Source organism: Pipistrellus hanaki, assembly GCF_964339955.1.
Source record: "Pipistrellus hanaki genome assembly, chromosome: 5".
In the NCBI taxonomy this organism is placed as follows: Eukaryota; Metazoa; Chordata; class Mammalia; order Chiroptera; family Vespertilionidae; genus Pipistrellus; species Pipistrellus hanaki.
Window position 1 is genome coordinate 47,345,669 of NC_140507.1, and position 26,990 is coordinate 47,372,658.

The 26,990-nt window shown below is 42.7% G+C and overlaps 1 protein-coding gene across 1 annotated transcript in view; it reads left to right on the forward strand.

Annotated features, from left to right (window-relative positions):
* The window catches only part of SMAD1 (SMAD family member 1), a 72,115-nt gene that overhangs the window by 23,620 nt on the left and 21,505 nt on the right, over positions 1-26,990 (forward strand). Inside the window, exon 2 of the mRNA XM_084884281.1 lies at positions 6,356-6,942. Coding sequence (XP_084740407.1) covers positions 6,543-6,942 — 400 coding nt within the window. The 5' untranslated portion in view covers positions 6,356-6,542. The remainder of the gene's footprint in view (positions 1-6,355; positions 6,943-26,990) is intronic.

Genomic DNA, 26,990 nt, shown 5'->3' on the forward strand with positions numbered 1-26,990 from the left:
CATTCTGCGTAAGGGTTTTCCCCCAGTTATTACGTAGTTTTTATAAGCATAATTTTAAAGGGTTGTGTAACAGTCTATTGAATGAATTGTACTATAGCTTACATAACTATTTTTTCAATTATTAGATACTTCTTTTCCCCCCCATAATAAATAATGCTCTGATGAAAACCTTTGTGCAAAAACTTTTTACCTTTTCTAGTTCAGAATATTTCAGACTAAGTTTCTAAAAGTGAAACAAAGATCTCAATAATTTTAAGGCTAGGGGGTTCTTTGCTGGATTAATGCTTTTTTTTTTTTTTTGTCAGTGTGAAATGTTTGTATTTAGAGATTCGGGAAGGAAATCTCTGTTTGCTGACTCATGTTTTTATTTTGCACTTTAAACTGATAAGGCCACTTAACTTTTGACATAAACTAAAGCAGGAAGTACAAAAAGGGGCAGAAAAAACGAGTTGTCTTGCCAAGGATAGAGTATCATGGACTCATTTGAATTCCTAATGGGAGGTAGATGACCTGTTTGAATTGTATATCTGAGAAAAATGCTTACCTCAAAAACGCACAAATTAGTGATCAGCCTGCATTTTGGGTCATTTGTGCATTTATATGCAAAGGGTTGTGGTCTTGGCCCTTTAATTTGTGAGTGACATCAAGACATTCACCGCCCAACTGGCCCCTGCAGAATTTTGAGGCGGTATGTTTGTTTCTGTTTTTGTTTGTTTCTGTATAGAGAAGACTTCCTGTATTGAGGATATCACCGTAGCTGTCTCTAAAGCATAGATCTAGTCATGTCGATGCTCTCATTTAAAACCGTCCACTAGTCCACAGAATGAGATGTATCACCAGCCCTTGACAGCCTTGCCCCTGCCCTTCTTATCAGTCTCGTATTGTCTCCCACCACCTTGAACCCTAGCATTTCTATTATGTGTCTGTTAAAACTAGTAATTTAGAAATGTGGTTAGCCCTAGCCAGTTTTACTCAGTGGTTAGAGAGTATCAGCCTGCAGACGGAAGGGTCCCGGGTTTGATTTCGGTCAAGGGCATGTACCTGGGTTGCAGAGGCAACCAATCAATGTGTTTCTCTCACATCCATGTTTCTCTCAGTCTTTTCCTCTCTCTTCCACTCCCCCTAAAACCTAATGGAAAAATATCCTCGGGCAAGGATTAACAACAACAAAAATGTGGTTAAAAGAAATCGAGGCTGCCTAGCCAGACAGCACGGGTTCAAACTCTGACTCTGCCATACAGCTGTGTACATAAACAACCTCGGGCAAGTCATACAGCTTTCTACATTTCACTCTCCTTAGCTGTAAAATTAGTGTTCACTTTGGGGGTTTATTGCAGAGATTAAACTAGTTAATAGATGTGAAGTGCCTGGAACAGATCCTGTCAGGTAATGATTGCTCAGAATGTTAGCTCTGTTATTTCAGACAATTCTACGCATCCTTTAAGGCCTGTCTGATCCCTCCTCATTGACGAACTTCCTGAAATCCTGGAATTAATTGTCCTTTCTTTTTCTGCTTTTCTACGTTGTTGATGCCTGTTTTAGAGCATTCACTGCATAGCATCATAGTCAGGCACTGGCTCTTGCATTGGAATGTGAGCTCCCTCAGTATGTAGACATTTGTATCTCTGCCCTTGGAGAAGCACAGCGCTCAGTACAGCGATGTTGGATGAATGTCAATTTGAATAGTTAAAACTTGGGTGTGAGCCCTACCCGGTTTGGCTCAGTGGATAGAGCATCGGCCTGCAGACTGAAGGGTCCCAGGTTTGATTCCGGCCAAAGGCACATGCCCGGGTTGTGGGCTCGATCCCCAATAGGGGGCAGGAGACAGCCAATCAATGATTCTCTCTCATCATTGATGTTTCCATCTCTCTATCTCTCTCCTTTCCTCTCTGAAATCAATAAAGAAAAAAAAAAAATCACACTATTTAAAAAAAATAAAAATAAAATAAAACACGGTCTGAAATGGTGGTTCTTAATCCCCTGCCACCCCCAACACATGTATTAGTGTAACAAACCCTTCAGGGATAGAGCTTCAAGTAACCTCAAGTAAGTTTTCAATAACTCACCCCCTCTACTTGAAAATCATTGGCTAAACTATAAAGAAGCAGTTTTTGGAAGAGAAGAAAACGACATCTAGAACAAGAAGAATTATATCCCCTTCATAAATTGTGACTCGAGGACTAGACAGAAGTTGTCTTTCTTGTTCTTTTGCAAAACTAACTTTTAGTAAATGATCATGCCAATAGGTACACTCTGACCAAGCGTGACTTTTGATAATAGCATCGTTTTGTTTCCTGTTTCCTTTCCTGTTAAAAGAAAATAATACCAGCGTGAAAAGAACTGGTAAATTTGGGTAAAACTCTTTACTTTAAAAAAGGAAACTACCGACTGCTGTACCCTATTAAATAATGTTTATATTGGGTAATATTTATCCATATTAAATATTGAATAAAGTGGAAGCCCCACACTTGGCCTTCTGATTTCTCCAGGGAGCTAAACATTGGTTGAGAATCTGCTCTGTGCCAGGCACTGTGCTGCACTCCAAAGACAGGAAGACAGAAGATTGAATTCCTTATTTTATTATGATGAGAACGATGTGTAAATGACCACAGTGTAGCTATGGGCATGCACAGTTGGCTGTGAAAACTGTTCATAATCATTATCTTTTTTAATTTTTTGAGGATCAGTAATGATTTTCCCCTTTTATTTGTTTTTGATAATAAGTGCCTTCTCTTTTATTAACCATTTTTTCTATAGGTTTGCTCAACTTTATTAGTCTTTTCAAAGAACTAACTCTGATTTTATAGGTTTTCTCTATTTTTTTTTTTTTTAAATAACTACTGTCATTTCCTTCTACTTTCTTTGGATTTAATTTGATGTTGTTTTTTCTTGTGGTGGATATAGAGAATGTTGGTTTTCAACTTTATTTATCTTTTCCAATATATGCATTTAAGATTATACATTTCCCTTTAAGCATGGCTTGATCCATATCCTACAGGTTTTGATTTGTCATATTTTCATAATCATTAGGTCAAAAAGGGTTTCTAATTTCCATTGTGGTTTCTTTTTGACCCATGGATTTTTAAAAAGTATAATTGTTTTCAATAACAACATTTTGTTACTGATTTCTTAGTTATGCTATGATCAAAGGATATATTCTGTATGGTTTTACTCTGTATGGAGATTTGTTTTACGGCTCATTATATGGTCATTTTTGGTAAAAATTCATGTGTATTTGAAGGTATTTTGCACTCTACAGTTCTTGGATACAAATTTTTTTTTTTTTTTTGTGTGTGTGTGTGTGTGTGTGTGTGTGAATTGGATTAAGTTTTAAACTTATTGTTAATCTTCTCTATTGATTTTTATTTGTGTTATCAGTTACTGTGTTAATCTTTCACTAGAGTGTGGGTTCTCTCTTTATCATTTTCATTCTGTCAGTTTCTGCTTTATATATTTTGAGATTTATTAGGTGCATAAAAGTTTGATATATTCATAGTGGGGATTATGATATATTCATGGCAGATTAAGTCTTTTAACGTTATGAAATGTCCCTTTTTATCTCTGATAATGCTTCTATTTTGAAGTCTATTTTGCCAGTATTTTGGTAAGACTAACCCCATCCTTCCTATCAATCTTTTTCCATCCTTATATTTAATCTGTGTTTCTGATAAGTACACTGTGGTTAAGAGGAACTCCCTGTTATCACCCCCGTCTTTTACTTACCTATCTAATCTGTTTATATTTAAGTGATTACTGATACTTTGGGGATTAGATCTAAATTGTATTGTTATTGTTCCCATCCATTATTTTCTTTTTTCCCCCCTTTTTTATATTCTTTGTATTAGTCAAATTTTAAAAAATAATTACATATTTTAAAGCTACTATTACCTTTTTATAGTTTTTAAATTATTCTTTCAGTGGTTGCTTTCTAAGAAATCATGCAAACAGTAACATAATACTTTTTATTTTTTATGTATTTATTTTTAAATATATTTATATTGATTTCAAAAAGGAAGGGAGAAGGGAGAGAGAGAGAGAGAGAGAGAGAGAGAGAGAGAGAGAGAGAGGCGCTTCAAAACTCACATCAATAATAATCTAATTCTTTACCGTAGCTGGGGTAATAAAGGGAGCTTAGAACACCAACTTCATTTAGCCCTTTCTGCTTTGTTGGGTTATATATCTTAATTGTATGTTTTAAATAGCAAAGCGATTCCTATTATTGTTTTGTGACATCAGTATTAATTTAGACTTACCCTTATTTACCCTCTGGAACTCTTCATTCCTTCCCGCAGCTCCTTGTTTCTTTCTAGGAACTTTTTCCTTCTGCCTGACGAGTTCCTGCTGGAAGCCAGTTTTCTCAGATTTTGTTTGTTGGAAAACATTTTTATTTCACAATAATTTCTTTGCATGATTTTTTTTCTACTAAGTATAGAATTCTGAGTTATCAGCTCTTTATGTACATTTGGCATGCTAAGGATGTTATTTCATTGTATTTATCCTTCTGGGGATTTATAGGGCTTCATGAATCTGTGGCTAGATATCTATTGTCAGTTTTGGAAAAGCCTTGGCCATTATCTACAAATACTGCCTCTGTCAGTCTTCTCTTTTCTCATCACCTTGATCCATTTTAGTATTAAGATGATTCTAAGTTGTGTTTTACTATAAAAACTGGTCCATGTCAATTTTGCCCTTATGGGTCTGAACTAAAAGCCTAGTGCATTCACCAGGCCTCCTTCTTATTCTTAGCAGGCCTTCAACGCCAGTTTTTTATTTTTATTTTTTGTCTCTACCACAAGATTACTGAAATCTCTGCTTGGGTCTTTAGCCTCTTTTAGTATAGCTAGTAGGCTTCTTGCTACTTATAGAATAGACTTTGCAAATGCCTTGAAAAGAAAAGCAATGAAGAATGTTGGGCCCACTTCATTGTTTTTTTTCTTTTTCTCTAATATCTTGGTCACTCTGGTCCTGAGCATCTTGGTTGCTTTTTAAGAAATATCCTAGGCCTGATGCATGGAGATTCGAGCAAGAATGGGCCTTTCTTCCCTTGGTTGCTGGCACCGCCTTCACTCTGGCTGGAGCCACCTTTCCACCTTCCCACCTGCCCAGAGGCTAGGAGCAGTTGGGGTGGTACAGCATGCCTATGTCATTGCCATGGCGACGATGCAAGCATCCCGCCCCACCCCCAACTGCTCGGGGCCTGTGTATGCAAATTAACCTGCCATCTTTGTTGGGTTAATTTGCATACTCCTGATTGGCTGGTGGGCATCATGAAGGTATGGTCAATTTGCATATTTCTCTTTTATTAGTGTAGATATTTTTATTGATTTCAGAGAGGAAGGGAGAGGGTAAAAGTAACATCAATGATGAGTGAGAATCATGAATTGGCTGCCTCCTGCATGCCCTCCATTGGGGAATCTAGCCGAAAACCCCAGCATGTGCCACCACCAAAATCAAACTATGACCTCCTGGTTCATAGGTCAACACTTAACCATTGAGAATCATCGATTGGCTGCCTCCTGCACTTCCCCTACTGGGGTTCGAGCCCACCAGCCCCGGCATGTGCCCTGACTGGGAATCCAACTGTGGCCTGGTTCATAGGTCAGTGCTCAACAACTGAGCCACGCTGGCCACAGTTTTTAAGCTGTGTCTCAGTTTATTCATCTGTAAGATGACAGTGCTTTTATTACCCAGCTGAAACGGTTATTTAAAGGATTAAATGCTGTGTATTAGTCTGCTTGGGCTGCCATAACAAAGTGCAGCAGGTCCTTGAACGACATCATTTTGTTCAGTGTTTTGCTATAACGTTGATGAGATGCCATACACACTCTTGTTTGTGTCAGTTAGCCTATGGTAAAAATCGGATTCCTTATACATTGCTTCGCTTGAAGTCGCAGAACCTAATCGAGTACGTTACCTGAGGCCTTACTGTCCTACAGATGAGTGGTTTAAACAACAGAAATTTATTTGTCACAATTCTGGAAGCTGGGAACTCCAAGATCAAGGTCCCAGCCAATGTGGTTTCTGGTTTTCTCTTCTGGGCTTGCAGGTGGCTGCCTTCCCTCTGTGTCCTCACATGGCCTTCCCTCAGGGCATGGGGGAGAGAAGGATACTCTCCCTTCTTCTTGTAAAGCCACCATCCTTGTCAGATGTGACCCCACCCTCATCATCTCCCTTAACCTTCATTATTTCCTCTCCAAATAATAGTGATGTTGGAGGTTAGGGTTTTTACATGAGAATTACATAGGTAATACATAAAAGCACTTAACATTGTACGTGGCCCATAGTAATTCTTTAATAACTTGTGGCTTGTGGTAGAGATGATTTTAAACATTCTCTTTTCTTTTTTCTGTTCTAGGTACTGACTCTGGCTTACCTTTGGAGACCCTAGGAATGGTCCTGTCTACTTTTCAGCACCTCAAGACCGAGAAGCTAAGGAGAGTCCTATGTAAATAAAGGGAAATCCCCCCCTCTGGGCCTCTTGCATCTGGAGGCTCCCGAATTTTACCATACACAAGGAGCGTCTTCTCACCGGTGCCATCACCATGAACGTGACAAGCTTGTTTTCCTTCACAAGTCCAGCCGTGAAGAGACTTCTTGGGTGGAAGCAGGGCGACGAGGAAGAAAAATGGGCGGAGAAAGCTGTGGACGCTTTGGTGAAAAAGCTGAAGAAAAAGAAAGGGGCCATGGAGGAACTGGAGAAGGCCCTGAGCTGCCCGGGGCAGCCCAGTAACTGTGTCACCATCCCCCGCTCTCTGGACGGCAGGCTGCAGGTCTCCCACCGCAAGGGACTGCCCCACGTCATCTACTGCCGCGTGTGGCGCTGGCCCGACCTCCAGAGCCACCACGAACTGAAACCACTGGAATGCTGCGAGTTCCCTTTCGGCTCCAAGCAGAAGGAGGTGTGCATCAACCCCTACCACTACAAGAGAGTGGAAAGCCCCGGTGAGTGAGTCTTTTCCAGTTGATGCGTTCCGCAGATTCGTGTTGTTTAAGATGTCAGAATAATTCCTCTTCAGTGGAATTTTGCTATGGCATATTCCCTTAGAGTTTGTGTATGAATTATGCTCTGCTATGGAATCATTTGATGTGATTACTTTATAAGATATTTCTAATTTTTTACGTGTTTTACCTTTTAAGGGGGTGGGGCGTCTATAGTAAAGGATGCACTACTTTAAAATGTGTACGGTTTTGCTCTCAAATTAGAGGCCACATTGTAGACATCTGCTACAATTGGAAAGTGATTAGGCAATCGTGAGCACGTAAGTATCTCATCGTCAGATTGGAACCGAATTTATTGATGGATTAATGGTTAGCAAGAGTTCCAAAATGAGTCTGTGCATTAGAGTCACATGACCTCCCTCCCAGAAATCCTGATTCTTGTATAGCCTAGTAATCCATGATTTTAACTAGATGGTGCTGATGTAGTTTATTAGATTGTGTTTGCTAGGTCATGTCATAACATGGTTCTCAAATAAAAGTCATTCTTTTTTTTTTTTTTATGGAGTATTTAAGACATACAAACAGAGTTTACAGACTGGGGAACAATATAATAAACATCTCTGTATCCATCACCCAGTTTAAGAAATAAGAGATTACAAATAAAACTGAAATTATAGTTTATACCCCTCTGATCCCATTCCCTTCAGTAACTACTATTTTGAATTTGATAGAATTTTATGGTTATCACTAGAGGCCTGATGTATGAAATTCTTGCAAGGGGGTGCACCCCTCACATCCGCAGCAGCTGCCCTGGCTTTGTCCGGAAGGTTGCCCAGAAGGTCATTTGGACCGTCATTCCGCTGTTCTGCTGTCACAGTCTAATTAGCATATTATACTTTTATTATTATAGATTCCTATGCATGCTTTTTAAGTATAAGTAACAGTATTAGTACATATGAATCCATGTCGGTATCTATTTTGTATACTTAAGATTATCTATAATAATAAAAGCATATTATGCAAATTAGACCGGACAGCAAACGACCTTCCAGACGAAGCCAGGGCTATGGGGCCGAGGCTGCAGGGCCTGTGAAGGCCTACTCTTGCATGAATTTCATGCATAGGGCCTCTAGTTATATAAAGATATTGGAGGATCCTTCTATAATTTGTTATATTCATTTACCATTAGATTTTTATGACTTCTATTTTATACACTGTGGGGTTACTCTTTTGAGTTCTGTGAAAAATCCCCTGGAGATTTTATTGGAATTTCATTGATTTCATTTGGGGCAGGACTAACAGAGCCACACCCTGTGCATAATCTTTTCTAAAGTTATGTAGGACATTTAAAAAAAAATTTTTTTCCATAAAGTTATTGTACATCCTTTCTTAGGTTTATTTCTAATCACTGTTTGGGTTCTAGTGTATCCTTTTATAAGTTATATTTTGTTCTAGTTGCTGTTGTTAGGACTGCACTTGCTTTTTGCCAACAACCTTACTGGAATTCCCCTTATTCTAACATAAACACACTACTTACTGCTTGTTATACCTGCTGTGATGTTCATTTTAAAAAATACCACACACAAAACTCAACTCAAAGAAACATGGTCTTCTTTTAGCTAGAAATTGAGATGGAATGAGGAGTTTTGGAGAGTAAACAATAGTGTATAAGGAGTACAGTCACGTGCCACATAACGATGTTTTGGTCGACAACAGACCACCTCTATGACAGTGGTCTCATAAGATTTTAACTGAGCAGAAAAATTCCTGCCACCTAGTGAGAACTCCACTGTCATTTCACTATCAAAATGGTGTATTTCCCTCCAAACATCACTCTTTGGGCCCAGTCATTGTAGCGAGGAGTTACAGAAGCTTTCAAGGCCTGCGACCTGAGGAGGACCTTTGTCCGGGCTGTTGCTAAAACTGAAGGAGACACTGAGAAGACACTGATGCAGTTCTGGGAAGATTACATCTGTGATGTTCAGGGTTTGCTTAAGAACCTTGCTTGGGTTCAGGGTGATGTCACCAAGGAGTCTTGAATGGCATCTGGAAGAAAGACACTCAAGAGGTTCATTCATGACTTCAAAGGATTTGCCCAGGATGAGGTAGTTGCAGGAATCAACAAGGCTGTGGTTGAGAGGGTAAACAAACAGCCTGAACATGGGTGCGGATGAGGGTGACATTGAGGAGCTCCTGGAGGAATTGGCTAATGAGGAGTTGTTGGAAGCGAAACAGGAATGCATAGCTGAAGAAGAAGCAAGAAAAGAGAAAACTGCAGGAGAAAAAAGAAGAACCTCCAAGAAAATTCACAGTGAAGGGTTTAGCAGATGCATTTGCAGACCTCAGCAGGTGCCATAAGAGATTTGTACTCAAACACCAAAAGGTTTGGTGGTGCATTATCTGGTTACAAGGGAAAAAAAAATTAACTCTAAAAATAAAGCTTATAGAATAAAGACATAAATCAAGAAAATATTTTTGGACAGCTGTATAATGTGCTCTCTTTTAAGCTAAACATTGTTTCAAGGGTTGAAAAGTTAAAAAAAATTAAAATGTTTATAAAGTAAAAAAGTTACAGTAAGCTATAATATGTTTCACTTATGGAAAAAAGGAACATTTTAAAAATAAATTTAGTGTAGCCTTAGTGCAGTTAGGGCAGTGGTCAGCAAACCGCGGCTCGAGAGCCACATGCGGCTCTTTGGCCCCTTGAGTGTGGCTCTGTTACAAAATAGCACGGCCTGGGTGAGTCTATTTTGAAGAAGTGGCGTTAGAAGAAGTTTAAGTTTAAAACATTTGGCTCTCAAAAGAAATCTCAATCGTTGTGCTATTGATATTTGACTGTTGACTAATGAGTTTGCCGATCACTGGGTTAGGCCACATAGCCTAGGTGTGCAGTGGGCTGTCCCATGTGGGTCAGTGTGAGTGCACTCTGTGATGTTCACACAATGACAGGACCTCCCAACCATGCGTTTCTCGGGATGTAGACCCGCCATGAAGTGAGACATAACTGTATGTACAAATGAGATTATTTAAGCCCGTGATGTTAAGAGTTTCTCTTTCTGCAAGTGCTTGGACAGTTATAGGAAAGAGAAAGTTCATGCAGCTTCTGAAGACGTTGGCCCTGCTGCTGATGTAACAGGTGACTCTTTCCTTGGACGCTGAGTAGTTGTAGAATCAAGGCTGCTCATTAGTGGTCGGGGTAAGTGTGGGTTTTCTTTTTTTTTTTACCAAAGGAAATGCTGACAGCGGTTAAGGAAGTCATCTGACTGTGGTTGTGAGGAGACCATTCAGCTGCTATCTGCTGCTATTAAAATGGCTTCACGGAGACTTCCTGTCATTTGGCTTGCTTTTTCTTTTCTTTTTTCTTATGTGTTTCACATGGTTCTTGAAAATTATCTTCTGTACTTTGAACTTCATTAACTTGAAAGGCCACATTGAACCTGAGCTTGAAATTCTGAGATTTCCATGTTGATCTTTAAAGGAACACCCTGCAGTTAGCTTCCAGGAGCTTTCATTTTCAGCACAATGGCTCCCAGCTGTTGGGGAAATGAAATGCACCTAAAATCCTCCTCACCTGTTGCCGGAATGTGGGTTTCTGACTCCGGATGCTTCAGTCACTGTGTCACTTGTCACTCGGTGAATTTTACCTTGAAAAGGAAGTCTTTACATTACAGGGATGGAGGAGGAATTGGTGGTTGCCAGGGGCTGAGGCGGGGGTTGTGGGGTGTGTGGGGGGCTGGGGGTGGGTGGGGGTGGGTATCAAGGGCACCAGGAGAGATCCCTCGGTTGCTGGAAATTCTCTGTGTCTTGACTGTCATCAGTGTCAGTATTCTACCTGATGTTGTTCTGTAGTTTTGCAAGGGGTTGACATTGGCAGAGGCTGGGCAAAGGGTAGGCTGGATTTCTCTGTATTATGTCTTACAGCTGCATGTGAATCCACAATTATCTCAACTTAACAAGTAGTGGTTCGGGAAGAAGCAGGTAGTTCAGCTCACGACTCCAGCAGTCACACCCCTGCTTTTCCTCTCGACAGCACTGTGCTTGGACACGCAGCAGAGGAGCTCTGTGCGAGCTTCTTATTTTCACGCACAGAAGATTAAAAAGGCATTGTGTGCTCAAGGACCGAGATGTAGTGCAGTTAGTATTTTTTTAAAAACAAAAGTCAATATCTTTTCTAAAAAAATGTGTTTCTTTATATCGGGAATGGTTTTACCTGAACCAGTGGTGACAGAAATGTCTATTTTACTCAAGTGATTGGGGTTTTCTTTTTCCTGTGTTTTTGTTTAAGTCTTGTGTTAGTACGTCCATTTGGAGAAGTATTAGTTTATCTGAGTGGCGCTATCTAGGATCCTGATAACTGAAGTTGTAATTCAGATACCAAGATAGGATCACTACAAGTGCTTTGAAGATTTGGGGTTAGTTAGCAACAATTTTAACTATAAAAATTAAAGTAAAACATTATGATATGTGTATTTAGGGTTCTCCAGAGAAAAATAATCAGTAGGATACAAAATACAGATACAGGTAGATAGATCGATCAGATGAGCTTTATTCTAGGCTTTGGTTCACATGAGCATGGAGGCTGAGGCAGTCACGATCTGCTGTCTGCAGGCTGGAGAGCCAGGAAAGCTGGTGGTGTCACTCCCGGTCCTAGTCCAAGTCCTGAGACCCAGGAGCACCCATGTCCCAGGGCAGGAGAAGATGGATATCTCAGCTCAGGCAAAAAGAAAAAGCAAATCTGCCTTTTCTTTGTCTTTGCCTTTGTGATCTTTTCAGCTGCTCAGAGATTGTCTAATGCCCACCTGCATTAGTAAGGGCAGCCTCTCTATTCAGTCTGCAATCCAAAGACCCTTCACAGACACACCCAGAAACAGCACTTACCATCTCTGTAGGCATCCCTTAGCTCCGGCAAGGCAACACCCACAGTTAACCATCACTCTGTGCTCATCTGCATCGAAATGTCTCTTCACACATTTATGGCACCTCTACTGAGTCTGCCCAAGAACGCCTGGCATGTAACCACAGCCCAGTGTGCCACGTTGTGTCATAGAAGCATGGACAGGAGATGCGGTTAACTGTTATAAGCCTGAGAGTGGCCGCAAAGAAAGCTCACTCAGCTCACACATCTGGGCACTCTGTTCCAGTCTGTGTGGTGGTGCAGACATTCATGTATGTTTCATTGTACAGAGGATTTAAATCGGTTTCTAAGAAAATATACAATAAAGTAGAAAGTACTACCAATAAAGTAGACCAGGGAAAACAAATTAAAATGGAAAGTCAAGGCTAAGAGGAAAATGAGCACGTGTGTGTTGCATAAGTTACTGTGGTGCAGATATACTGCTGTGGGTAGATACAGTAGGTTCCCAGTCCCAGCCTGGCTGGTTCTCTAAGACTGTTGGTGAGGGAGGTGTGCATGACACTGAGATGAAGGAAGAATGTTTTAAAAGCTCCTAAGAGGTTCGGACCCAGGCATGGTGCCTGCAGGGCGGGTGGAGGGGAGGAGCCTCAGAGGCTGTTTGCAGAGGCTTCCTGGGGAGGGATGCCTGCGCGAGGGGAATGTCCCACCCGAGCGCTGACTCCTGCACAGCCATCAGCACTCCAGTCTCCATCCAGGTGGAAGTTCCGTTTCCACAAAGCGTTTAGTAACTACTTATGTCTCTTATCCAAGCTCAACACACAGCCAAGTGGACCTGGAGTTTATTTACTTATTTTTAAAATATATTTTATTGATTTTTTTTTTTTTCCAGAGAGGAAGGGAGAGGATTAGAGAGTCAGAAACATCGATGAGAGAGAAACATTGATCAGCTGCCTCCTGCACACCCCCTGCTGGGGATGTGCTCACAACCAAGGTACATGCCCTTGACCAGAATCGAACTTGGGACCCTTCAGTCCACAGGCCGACGTTCTATCCACTGAGCCAAACCGTTTAGGGCATGGACATGGAGTTTAGATGGTGAATTGTTCTCCTAGATACTATCATTGGTGTTTGGCTTGTGTTTGATAATTTCATCATTGTCACTTACAATAACACTAGAACAGATGAGATAATATAATCACAAGTAGGATTTTTTGTTGTTTTTGTTTTTAACATGAGTTGTTTGTTTGTTTTAACATTTTATTGATTTCAGAGAGAGGAAAGGAGAGGGACAGAGAGATAGAAACATCAGTGATGAAGGAGATCATTGATCGGCTGCCTCCCACATGCCTCACACTGGGGATCAAGCCCACCATCCAGGCATGTGCCCTGACCGGGGATGGAACCATGACCTCTTGATTTATAGGTCAACAATAACCACTGAGCTATACCCAGATTTTTTTTTTAGTGGATTTCATATTTTAAACCTAAGGCAGAATATGAAGTTTATTCTAATTTTTTAGTATATTATTTGGGGCATTGATTTTGTGTATTTTATTAATTGATGAACATAGGGAAAGTTTTAGCAGTTACTAATTGGTACTTTTACATAAATTACATACATAGAAGTGGACATCTAGACAGTTATGTGATTTGTTTCTGGGTTGAAATTCTCTGTTGTTATATCAACTCCATTTTGAAATTTTAAGACTGTTTGCTACAGATTATGCTAAGCATCTTTCTTCTACTTTTGCTTTCCTGACCTTTATCCTCTGCTTCATTCTTTTTTCTGTCTCTGCAACATTACGTGGACAAGAGAGCTATTTTCAGATTTTGCTGGTTTATTTAAAGTTCATTACTCTTCCATCCACCACTGTTGGTGTATAGTGTCAAAGGAACCACAGCCCATGTCAGAAGCAGAACACACACACACACACACACACACACACACACACGATGAAAAGGAACAGTTTTGAAAACCATAGAAAAGTATTTGTCATGATAAATGAAAGAAGTGGTTTATACCCTGATTGCACTTATGCAAAAATAAAGGAAAAGCCTGTCTGATACCTCCAAGTCTACCTTTGGGTGAGATACGGTTGAAACCTATGAGTTGTGCTTTGGGGCTTATTTTGCCCACAGGTGCATCATCCTCAGACGGTGGTTTCTGGTGGGCCGGGAATGTCTCATGTGGCTGGAGTGAAAGAGTCACAGGTGACTTGCCCCGTGCTGACAGCGCCCATGGTCTTGATGGACACTTGGGAAAGTGAGAGAAAGGGAAAGCAAGGCGGGCTTATGGGGGATCTCAGGCTGAGGATCCCGGTTTTCCGCCCAGCCTCCTTGTACTAGATATCAAAGGGCTCACAGAAAAGACTGGAGAGGTCTTTCTCTGAAAGGCATGTCCACCTCTTGTCTTTTTCCATTTCCGAATGCATATGTTCCCGTGAAAGATTCGGCATCAGGCCTCTTGCTCTGATATTTGGGGAAATCAGATTCCTTTGGGGAGGGTACAGGGAAGAAAAGAGAGGACATTGATTGCAAAGAGCTGAGCTCACGGACTGTGGGCCGCTGTAAGGTCCCCTGAGCACTGCGTTAATAGTCTCCAAGGGCCTGAAGAATGCTCTGGAGAGTTAAAAAGCCCAAATGGTGTTAATTTGCCAGTGTGGCTGTGGACTAGCGTAGTTCTTAGGTGCTGGTTTTGGGGTTAGTTTGAGAAGCTGCAGACTCCCGTTTCCCTGCCATGGGTCTGGGCCTCCACAATGTCAGCAGCAGTCTTTCTGGTGTGTGGGAGATGGGAGAGCAGCACGTACCTACGTCTCGCCCCTTCCCCTTTCATCAGCTGGACTTCTCCATCCCCGTGACCTCCAGCTCTGAAGCCTGCAGTGCCCCTCGGCGCAGGTCTGCCTTTCCCAACACTGCCCGGGCTGCCACGGGTTCGGCAACCAGAAGTAAGCACCTTCCCTGATAAGAGATCCGGAGTCTGGAAGCACAGACTGTGTCTAAATACAGAGATCTAAGTCAACAAAGGGCTGTCGAGCAATTTTCCCCCTCCAGTTCTTCGAAGGGTCATTTTTATGCTCCGGAATCTTAGCTCACCTAAACAATGGAAGATCCGGTTTGCGTACCACATCACTGCCTCGTCTGTAAAACAGCTCTCCGAGGCAGGCTGCTGTTCTCCGTTCTTGACTCTTTTGCACGAAAAAGCCATTTCTTGCCTAAGGAGTAAGTGGTCTGGCTCATGTAGCCACATCACTATCGCCTGACCATCTGCCTGCTTGGCTGTCAGGAATCTTCCATCACAATAAGGCAGGAGGAGAGCCTATGCTTCTTACAAGTGACTAGAGGCCCGGTGCATGAAATTTGTGCATGGGGCGGGGGGCAGGGAGGGTCCTCTTAGCCCAGCCTGCACCCTCTCCAATCAGGAACCCTCGAGAGATGTCCTACTAACTGGCAGTTAGTCGGACATCCCTCTCACAATCCTGGACGGCTGGCTCCTAACCACTCATCTGCCTGATCACTCCTAACTGCCCTCCCTGCCAGCCTGGTTGCCCCCAACTCTTCCCTCCCCTCCCCCCCCCCCCCAGCTGACCTGATCACCCCTCACTGCCCCCTCTGCCAGCCTGGTCACCCCACACAGCCTGCAGTTCAGTTGCTTGGTCATCCCTCCCTAACCCCCCTGCTGGTTTGGTCACCCCACACAGCCTGTTCGATTATCAATCCAGTTGTTTTGGTCGTGATGGCCCCTGGCCTTTTATATGGAGATTTGGGCAACTTCTTGTATAATAAACTAAAAGTAAACATATATAAAACAACAAAGTGAAATTGTCTTGTATGTTTTTTTCCTTTATGTTTCCCTGTAATTTCCCTAAATCACATCAAACTAGCTCTGTAGCAGATTCAGCAGTATTTTTTCCTGTGACTGTATCTTTCTTTGAGCTTCTATAAAGTTCACCCAAGGTCTAGTGGTGTTCCAGACAGGTATTTATGTAAAGATCAAGTTAGGAAGCAGTTGTGGGCAAATGCTGTTGAAATATGTAATCTGTAGCTTTTAATTAGGAAAAAAAGAACAACTAATTTAAAAATGAGTTGTTTTGGGAAAATAAAAACTGATGAAAGCATGTCATAAGGACTCAGGGGTGAGCCCCTGGCTAAATCAGACGGTTGATCCACACAATAATGAAGGACAGAAATGAATTAGAAACCCTTGGGGGATAACAGTAAGAATCCATGCTGGTAATAAGTAAATGGGACAGGCACTGTAGAATTCTTGCTCACTGTAGAATGCTGGTTGCCAACTGGTGAATGTGGAGCTTTTAGGAAGTTCAGGACAAGTAAAATTATTTAAAGGAGATACATATTTCTCTTTCATTGTAAGTTTAACTATGGTCTGGAAAATCTCAGGTCAGAAGGCCTGGGTTAAAATTTTGGCACTTCATATCTTTGATCTTTGGCCAGTTTCTTGTCCCTTTTGAGCTTGTGTTTCCTACCCTGTAACATGGGGGAGAACATACCTACTGCCCAGGGTTGTGGCAAGGATTACATTCAATAATGCATGTGAAAAGACTACACGCATTCCTGAAACATAATGTGGCCAAAACAGGAAGATAAGAAATTTAACTTCCATATACATTTTCTTTAGAATAAAAACAAAATTTATAATGTTAAGTTTTCACTAAACAAATCTTCAGAAAACTAAGGGTAATCTACACTAGTAAAAGAGAAACATGCAAATTAACCATCACTACGCTATACACACCAGCCAATCAGGAGGGAATATGCAAATCAGGAGAAAGATAGTGGCTGCCTAGCTGCTCCAGGTGCAGTGGCCAGGTGTGGTAGGACGCCTGCTATGAGAGGGAGGGTGGGAGGTGAAGGGATCTACAGGAGCAGCACTCTGGCCACTGCAAAGATAAAGACTGCACATTCCGGAGCCTGCAGAAAGACAGAGAAGGCAGACTCTGACCTGAGTCTACAGCATAGGCAGCAGACTCTGGCTGGAGCAAAGGCCTGGGTCCTGGGTGCCAGAGGAAAAATGGTGCTGGAAGCCAAGAGAAGGAAGGCCTACTGCTCGAATCTCTTCGTGCAACGGGCCTCTAGTTGTTATAATATAAATAATAGTAAGGATAACAATTAGAATAGCAACTTTTTCTGCTTACCACGTGCCAGGCACCGTGCTTATCACTTTCCAGGTATTCTCACTGAATCCTGACCTGAACGAGGTAGAGGTACCCACAGGACCACTGAGATGCAGCTAAGTTGTCACACAACTTGTCACTGGAGATCCAGAATTCAAGTTCAAGTCTAACTTCAAAATCCATGCTCTAATCCCACACGGTGCTGCTTCCCTTTAATCCAATTTTTTTTTTTTTCTTTCCCAAAGGGGCAGGGTAGCTATAGTTTTTAGTAGGGGAGCATGTGATCTGAAATGCACGAATTTGGGGTTGATCATGGTAAATTGAGAGTGTCCACACCTGTGCTTCAAGTTTTCATGGAGCCTTTATTTATTTCCCATTGGTCAAACTTTATCATTGACAACTAGTGTCTATTTCACAGAATATATTTAACAGAGTCCAATTTGAATTCCGAATGGGAACTAATTACATTCAACTGCAATTAGAAGTTAAGCCACGCTGCCAGGTCTGACTCCTGGGGATGGTTATTTCCATATCAGTCGTCTTAGTATAATAGTAACTATCCCTCTGTGCTTATCAGGGCTAAGGAACTTGTTAAAACATACCTGTGTGACATTGGGAGAGACTGCATCGCACAGTGGTTAAAGCACCTAGGCTCTGAAGCCAGACTGCCCGGGTTTGAATCCTGTCTCCAGTGGTTACATATACATAGGCCAGTCACGTCACCTCTATACCTCAGCATCCACTTTTATAAAATGGAGGTAATGAGAGTGCCTTCGTCACCGTTGTTAGGAGGATTAAAGGGGGGTAATATCTGCTACAGCACTAGGCATATATAAGCACTATATAAATGTTAAATTAAAAAAATCTGAGAAAATACTATTCCATTATGCTAGTGAGAGGTGAGGCTTAAAGAATAAATTGGGAATGTGCCCAAGCGAGCAAAGGATACGGAGTATGACACTAGCAGATGGAAGCTGCGAGAGGCGTGGGAAGGCTGGGCGAAGAGTGGGTGAGGTTGGGGCAAGAATCTGGGTGGGCTGTGAGGCCGTAGAGGATAGACTGTGGTTGCGTAGCTCACAGACAAGAGCTGTTTCGAGGAAACCTTCCATGGGGTACACAAAGGAGGAATAGGACCTGGAATGATCTAGAAAGTCGGGCTCTCAGAAGTTGAATTGGCTTTCTTAAAGCCTCAAGAAGCTGTTGTTGCTGAATACAATTTACCTGCTTATGTTCAAATTGTGCTCACACGTTTGTCTTCTATTCATGTATTTGCGCTGAGGAGTAATGGATGGTTGCCCGGGAAAAAAAATACTACCAAGTTGCTACATTTAGGCAAAACTATGTAAATTTTTAAAAGATGCCCTCCACCCAAAGAAAACCCAACCAAAAAACTGGAAGAGAACTTTACAAACAACTTCCACAATCTCTTCCCCATTTTGTAGCACTGAGTAATGCAGTCTGGTAGTTATGACCTTGCTTCAAACCCTGGCCCTCAGGGTAGCAGCTGTGTAACTGTGGCTGTGCTACCATGTTTCCCCAAAAATAAGACATCCTCCGAAAATAAGACCTAGCACATGGAAAGATAAGACATCCCCTGAAAATAAGACCTAGCGCAACTTCGGGAGAAAAATTTAATATAAGACACTGTCTTATTTTCGGGGAAACAGGGTACTGAGCTGGGCAGAGTCAGCTTCCTCCTGGGTTGTGAGGGTTCAGCCATCTCTTGGAAACTCCACGTGGGGAGGGGCAGTGGCTGTCCCTCTGCGGTCCCCTGCACAGCGCCTTGCCCACACTCCATGTTCTGTGGGTGTATGTGTCATGCTCAGTGAACTTTATCTAATACTAGAGGCCCAGTGCACAAAATTCATGCACTTGGTGGGGTGGGGGTGGGGGGTGGTTCCCTCAACCTGGCCTATGCCCTCTCTTAGTCCAGGAGCCCTCAGGGGATGTCATTCAGACATTCTTAGCGCTGCCCTGGAGGTGGAAGAGGCTCCTACCACTGCCTCTGTGCTTGCCAGCCATGAGCCTGGCTTCTGGCAAAGCAGTGTTCCCCCTGTGGGAGCTCACTGACCACCACGAGGCAGCTCCTGCGTTGAGCAGGATTGGGCTGAAACTGGCTCTCTGACATCCCCCAAGGGGTCCCAGATTATGAGAGGGCACAGGCCAGACTAAGGAACCCCACCAGTGCACGATCGGGGTCAGGAGGGACTCGGGAGGTTGTCCAGCCGGGATTGACTGCAGGAGGGCTTCAGGGTATGTCTGGCCCTTCTTGCTCAGTCCCAATCAACTGGACCCCAGCAGCAAGCTAACTTACTGATCAGAGTGTTTGCCCCTGGTGGTCAGTGCATGTCATAGCGAGTGATTGAGCCGCCTTAGCATATCATTAGCATATTACACTTTGATTGGTTGAACGAACGACTGGACGACCAGACATTTAACATATTAGGCTTTTATTATATAAGATTATTTCAGATCTCCCCTGCTGTCGCCTCACCACCAATAAGCAAAAAGATCAAGTGATACCACTCAGATATATATTTTTAATTTAAGCTTTAATTTAATTTAAAGGTTCTGAGAATCTCGGTGTAAAATTTTTCTGATATATCCTGAGTCGGATTTTACTTCCTCCATATGCTACCTGTGATGCTGTTAACATCTAAGTGGTCTTGTCCTCTCGCCCACTTCCTACTTGAAATGTTTCTGTGCCTGTCACTGGACACAGGCTGTCTGGGGCCATCTGTCTGGTATCGATATTACACTGGGCACCGCTGCTTTGCCCACTTGGTGCCTTTTCCCCTTCAACCTGTCTTCGGATGAGAACGGCTGCAGCTGGACTGGCTGTCGGGCCGTTCTGGATTAGCCCCGGGCCACCTTCCACTCTTAGGTGACCTCAGTGGTGTGACGTGAGGCCCAGCCGAGACCCAGTGGGCACTGAACTCCATATGCGGGATGGAGCTGCCGATGCAGGCGGGGCAGCAGCATCATCAGCGGGGACACTTGTACAGCTGGGCAGGAAGGGCCCTGGAGTTCAAGCCCCTTGCTTTTGTGTGCGAGGAAGTTGAGACTCTGAGAAGTCAAGCGATTTGCTCAAAGTCACAAAAGTGATTATTACCATAGCCAGGACCAGAACGCGGGTGTCTTGACTCCTTACCTAAATGCTTTTTTCCGAGTCTTCAGAACCAAAAGGTGTTCATGTACCCCTGGGTAGCAGACAGCTCTTTTCCGTTATGTCTGGCAACGTTGCTACAAAACTCTCTCCCGTGTTCAAAAGAAGTGTGTCCGTAAACATTTGGTGGGTCACCTGTGGGCCTTAGTCTGGTTACTGGGACAGCTTTACCAGTGGCAGCGTGGTGACCCCATGTCAGACAGGACTTCCCAATCTCCAGAAAGCTCCCCAGGCTCGGTGTCCCGGATGCCCTCCAGGACCCAGAGGGTGTGTGGATGCGCTCCAGAGCTCAGCCCCTCTTTCCAGCTTTAGCTGTTTCTTTCTCATTCCTCCTCCTTGTGCCTTGGCAACGCGGAAAAGCCGAGTCCGACAGCAGAATCACAAATGTCTCCTGAAACTCGCTTCCTGCAACGAAAATATCTCCTGAAACTTTCTTCGTTTTCCCCCCCCCCCCCCCTAACCCAAAAGGGGTTTTGTTTTCTTTTAACCGAATGAGATGCAGCAACACTTTGAAAAGCAGCGGTGCCTTCCCGAGGAAAGGCAGAACTCTGATTTCCCCCTCCTGAGAGGCCAGGGGAAGAAAGGAAGAACGTTTTCCTCCTTGTAAAGGCACAGCAGCAATTGGAGGTTTTCAAGGGACTGAGGGAGGAGTGGTGAAACCCCCGAGCAGGAGCCTTTCCCAGAATCCCGCTGCGGAGGGGGCGTGGAACTAGCTTAGGGTTTTATCAGGATTAGAGCTCCCAAAAATATAAGAGCCACACACACAGTCTGATTTTAAAATGATCCAAATAAAAATAATAAATAAAAAAAAGTACGAGTGTAAAGAAAGTGTTTTAATATTGGCCTCTTCTTTCAAAGGAGATGCTTTGCATTCAGATGAGCCGCACACCTCGGTCCTTCTCTGATACTGCCAGGCAGAGTGGCCCTGCTCAGGGCTCTGAAGACAGGGGCCCCAGGAGACTCCCCGCTCCCAGATTTCTGTTTCCATAAAATAGAAATAACCTGACACACGGAAAGAAAAGAGTAAGAGGAAGGCATTCCTCACCCTGTCTTCCTGTTTCTGATCTGAGTCAGGCCTAGAGTTTGCAGATCCTCCTTCTATTATTTAAAAATAGTTATTACACTATTATTAACCGTATTCTCTGTGCTGTACTGTGCCTGGCCCTTGCTGTATTCATCGACACAGACCTAATGGAAAATAGCCAGCTGCTACCCCGTGGTACCTAAATCCTCATTCTTTGAGCAGGATTGTCACCCCCTACCCACACCCCCATACCCCACTCCCCTTCCCCAAGGAATAAGAATCCCACATAGGTGTGTCTAAACGTGGATGATTAGTCTGGATGCTCACTCTTTCCTTGTCCACCAGTAGAAAACAGATGCCTTAATGATCTCTCCCCTGAAGTATTGCTGAAGGGAAAGGAACAAGCACTGGGTGGGGTGAAGAGAAATGTCTAAGAGAGCAGCTGCATTGTCCTGTAGGTGCTGCACAGGTGAGAGGAGTCTGGGCTTGATATTGTAGAGCAGCTTTGTGTGTGTGTGTGTGTGTGTGTGTGTGTGTGTGTGTGTGGAGGGGGCCTTACCTCTGCCTCACCAGCTTCTGGGTACCTCTTCCACAGTAATGCTGCTTTCTAGGGCTGGCAGCTGCACCAGATCCCAGGCCCATCTCGTCCCTCTTTGGAAATGACTTCGTTATTGTTTGTAGTTTGAATAGCCATAGAATTTATTGCTCAAACAAGGACACGTTTGAGCGTGACAAGGGTCACCTGTGAGTCATTCCATCAGACAACAGGTACAGGTTGGGACTGTCCCAGGCAAACCAGAACACAGAGACACCCTACTTAGAGAAGTTGTCAAATGGCCCAGATCAGGTTTGATAATGATTCATGTATTACCCATCATTAGGGATTTAGTTAGATACTTCTCAGAACTGAGCTTCTTAAATCAGAGTTTTCCTCCTTTAAACGGAGTGACCTTAACTTTAATTTGTCCAGAGACGTTCTGGAAATTTGTTCCAGTCATCCATCCTCTTAAGCAGGCTACGTAGAACAGAGTGCAGCATTCCTAGACACTTCGAGTCTTTGAGGCTGTAGGACATCATGGTTGAGAGCACACATTGCCTTCCCAACTCTTGAAACTTTCTATGTGACTTCAAGTGAGTTCCCCTCGGCACTCTTATTTGCAAAGTGGTGTGATGTGTTAAGCATGGTTCCAGGCTTATAGCAAATAATGGTAATCGTGTGCATATGAATTTTGTGTAATACAGTGATCGCCTGAAATCAACCTGATATGTTTCTCCTTGCTTCCACATAAATCCTCTTAGTTCTAGAGTTTAGTTTGATAGCTTATCTCTCTCCCTCCTTGCCATCACCAGCCACTTTTTACTGTGGTTTTCTGAGAATTGTGACACTGAGGAAATAGGAAATGCACACATCGCACCCAGGGTGGTAACCCTTCCCAACGCAGTGTGCCATACTGCATGCCCAAAGCCATGGGTAACATGGACCGTCTTCCTGGAGTGCCAGTTTTACTGGATTGTAAGTTATGTAAAATATTTTTGCATTTGAGAAGTAAATAGGAGTAGAGCATAAAATATATGTGACTTTGGTGAGAAAGAGCAAAATCTCAATGCCATCCCATAATTCCAGGGGAGCTGCTGGGACCCCTGATTGGGGTCCTCTCCTCGGTCACTGACATTTACTTTGGTGGAAAATGTTGAGAGATCCTTGGGGACGTGTCTCTCAGAAAGACTGTGTATCTTTCTGTTCTGCTTACTAACTTTTAACACCCTGTATGTCTCCAGTGTTATCTCCAGTTTAACGTGAGGCTTTCTGCAGCTCTTCACCTTCAGTGTCTTCAGTTGGTTTTCACTGTAAGAGCTGGTGTATCTGTGCTCACAAACTGGAATTCCTTTCCTGGATGGTGATTCTGAGCTGGGAAACGTACATTTAAAGCCCCCAGAGAAGAGCTAGTAGGAAACCCTGTTTTAGTTGGGAGTGTACTATGGAGAGCTCAGTGGAATGGATCTCGAACCTTGAAGATGGGATTGGAAAAGGAATAGATAATAGGACATTTTAGCCATTAAAAAAAAAAATGGTAAAGGACAATTTTAAATTGCCTCTTTACATTTATTTTTTGAATGTTTTATTGAGGAATGCTTGGCATAGAATAAAAAAAACAGATGTTTAAAGCATCCATTGTGGAGAGGCCAAGATGGTGGCATAAGTAAATATCTAAACTGCTGCCTCACACAACAATTTCAAAACTACAACTAAAAGAGAAAATGGACATCTTCCAGAACCATAGGAAGGCTGGCTGAGTGGAAATTCTACAACTAGAAGGAAAGAGAAAAGCACACTGAGACTCAGAGGAGCTGCAGGAGGCAGAAGTATTGAGATGCACATGTGGAGAGGACTGGCAACTGAGTGCGCAGCTGGCTTTCTCAAGAGGGAAGAAGACAAAAGCTCCCGGCTGCACTCAACTCCAGTTCTGTGCGAGACTCTGGGGACCCAGACTCATTCTGGGAGAAACTGGACTGTCTGGCAGTGGGTGGAACTCAAGGACAGCTTTCTCTCAGAGGTGCTTGCAGCTATTACTACAGGATGCTGAGACACAGGGGCCTATTAAGGCAGAGCTGACAGGAAACCAATGCTGTCTGCTCTGCCCTGAGACTCTGCCCCATTCATACTGAGCACAGAGGCTTTTGCAAGTCTTATCTCATAAGGGTGTCTCCAGCACAGAAGTTCTCCCAGCATAGACACAGCTGATCCTCACAGCCATTTGGCCTGGAGGTCAATTCCTACCATTGATACTAACAACAATCAAGGCTTAACTACAACAAGGCTGTGCACACAACCCACAAGGGGTGCACCAATAGTGTCCCCCTCAGGTAACTTGAAAAACTGAGCCACTGGGCCCTATAGAACACCTAGCAAACAAAGCCACTTTATCAACTCAGGGAAGCAGCCAAAATGCATAGACAATGAAACAGATCACAAATGAAAGATATGGAGGAAAACAAATGCCTGGATATAGAGTTCAAAACCATGTTTATAAGGTTTTTCAAGAATTTTCTAGAAAAGGCCAATAAATTTAGCGAGTCCCTCTAGGATATGAAAAAGGACCAATTAGAAATTAAGCATACACTGACTGAAATAAAAAATATTACACAGAGATCTAACAGCAGATTAGAGGATTGCAAGAATCAAGTAAAAGATTTGGAATACAAAGAGGCAAAGAACACTCCTCCAGAGAAGCAAGAAGAGAAGATAATGCAGAATGTTGAAGATAGTGTAAGGAGCCTGTGGGACAACTTCAAGTGTACCAACATCAGAATTATGGGAGTGCCAGAAGAAGAGAGAGAGCAAGCCGAAGCCAGTTTGGCTCAGTGGTAGAGCGTTGGTCTGCGGACTGAAAGGTCCCAGGTTTGATTCCGGTCAAGGGCATGTACCTTGGTTGCAGGCACATCCCCAGGAGGGGGCGTGCAAGAGGCAGCTGGTAGATGTTTCTCTCTCATCGACGTTTCTAGCTCTCTATCCCTCACTCCTCCTCTCTGTAAAAAATCAATAAAATATATTTAAAAAAAAAAAAAGAAGAAGAAGAAGAAGAAGAAGAAGAGAGAGAGCAAGATACTGAAAACCTGTTTGAAGAAATAATGACCGAAAACTTCCCCCACGTGGTGAAAGACTTACAAGTCCAGGAAGCACACAGAACCCCAAACAAAAGAAATCCAAAGAGGACCACACCAAGACACATCATAATTAAAATGCCAAGAGCAAAAGACAGAGAGAAAATATTAAAAGCAGCAAGAGAAAAACAGGTACCTACAAGAAAGCACCCATACAACTGTCAGCTGATTTCTCAACAGAAACTATGCAGGCCAGATGGGAGTGGCAAAAAATAGTCAAAGTGATGAATACCAAGAACCTACAACCAAGATTACTCTACCCAGCAAAGCTATCATTCAGAATTGAAGGTCAGATAAAGAACTTCACAGATAAGAAAAAGTTAAAGGAGTTCACCACCACCAAACCAGTATTATATGAAATGCTGAAAGGTATTCTTTAAGAGGAAGAAGAAGAAAAAAGTAAAGATAAAAATTATGAACAACAAATACATATCTATCTGCAAGTGAATCTAAAAATAAAGTGAATAAAAAAATCTGATGAACAGAATAAACTGGTGAATATAATAGAATCAGGGGCATAGAAAGGGAGTGGACTGACAGTTCTCAGAGGGAAAGGAGTGTCGGGGGTGCGGGAAGAGACTAGACAAAAATCATACACATGGATGAGGACAGTGGGGTGGGGGTAAGGATAGAGGATGGGGTGGGAACCGGGTGGAGGGGAGCTATGGGGGAATAAAGAGGAGCAATTGTAATAATCTGAACAATAAAGATTTATTAAATTAAAAAAAAAAATAAAACATCCAGTGTGGTTAGTATTGGTGTCTACCTCTGAAAACATCACCACAATCTGGATCATGGACTTACTCATCACCCACACAAGTTCACTTCTGCACCTTTGCAATCTCTCCCTCCAGCCCTATATGTATATTGTATTGTGTGTTCATCACCCCAAGTCAAGTCTCCTTCATGATCATTTACCTGGAGAGCTCTCTAATGAATCAATGGTAAAACTAACTCAGACAACAAAGAAGTCATCAAGGTAGTAGGATATAAAAAGGTAACAAAAATATCATAAATATCAATAACCATATATGTCATTACCAATTAGAAGATATAATGGAAGAGAAAACCCCATTTAAAAGAATAAATTTAACAAGAAATTTAAAACCTATAGTCAGTGTTATAGATTGAATTGTGACCCCCCCCCCCCCCCAATTTATATATTGAAGCTCCAATCATAAGTACCTCAGAGTGTGACTGTATTTGGAGATAGGGCCTTTAAAAAGTTAAAATCAGGCCACTGGAGTGAGCTCTAATCCAAGCTGCCTGGTGTTCTTATAAGAAGAGAAGATTAGGACACACAGAGAGACATGGGGGAAAAGCTATGTGAGGACACAGCAAGAAAGTGCTCATCTGCAAGCCAAGGGGAGAGGCCTCTGGAGAAACCTTGACGTTGGAATTCCAGCCTCCAGAACTTTGAGTAAATAAATTTCTGTTGTTTAAGCACTCAGTCTGTGGTATTTTGTTACGGCAGCCCCTCACAAACTCATACAGACCAGAACTATGGAACACTCCCGAAACACACAAAAGTAGACTTGAGCAGACCCTCCTAGTTCTTGATGAGGACACTTCAACATACTCAGGACACTCATTCTTAGTAAGTTAATATATAAATATAATATGTTCCCAATTAAAGTACCAATAATACTTCCCCCCCCCCCCCGAAAGTAGACAAAGTGATAAGTAAAGTTCATGTGGAAAAGTAAGCATGCAGCATTGAAAAGGAAGAACTGTGAGAGGGGACTAGCCCTGTCTATATTAAAACATACTATGAAGCCTCTATAATTAAAACAGAGCGGTACTGGGGCACAGACTAGAATAGAATGGAATGGAATGCCTAAAAATAGATCCTAACATGTATGGAACTTTATGAGAAAAGAGGTATCTCCAGTCACTGGGACAAAGATGGACTTTTTAATGGTGTTGGGGCAACTGGCTAACCATTTGGAAAAAGATGAAATTAGATCTGTTCCTCCTACTATAAATAAAACTGAACTCCAAATGGATCAGAGCTCTAAGTAAAATAAGAAACTTTATATGCACTCCAAGAATACGTGGATGAATTCCTCCTTACGATCTGGGTGTAGGAGCGAGCTTTCTATGAATCAAAATCCACGTACAGTAAAAGAAATTATTGATAAATTTGCAGCCAAAAAATAAACGTGTACGGGAGCAAAATCAAACCAGATTGTGATAAAATATTTGTAACAT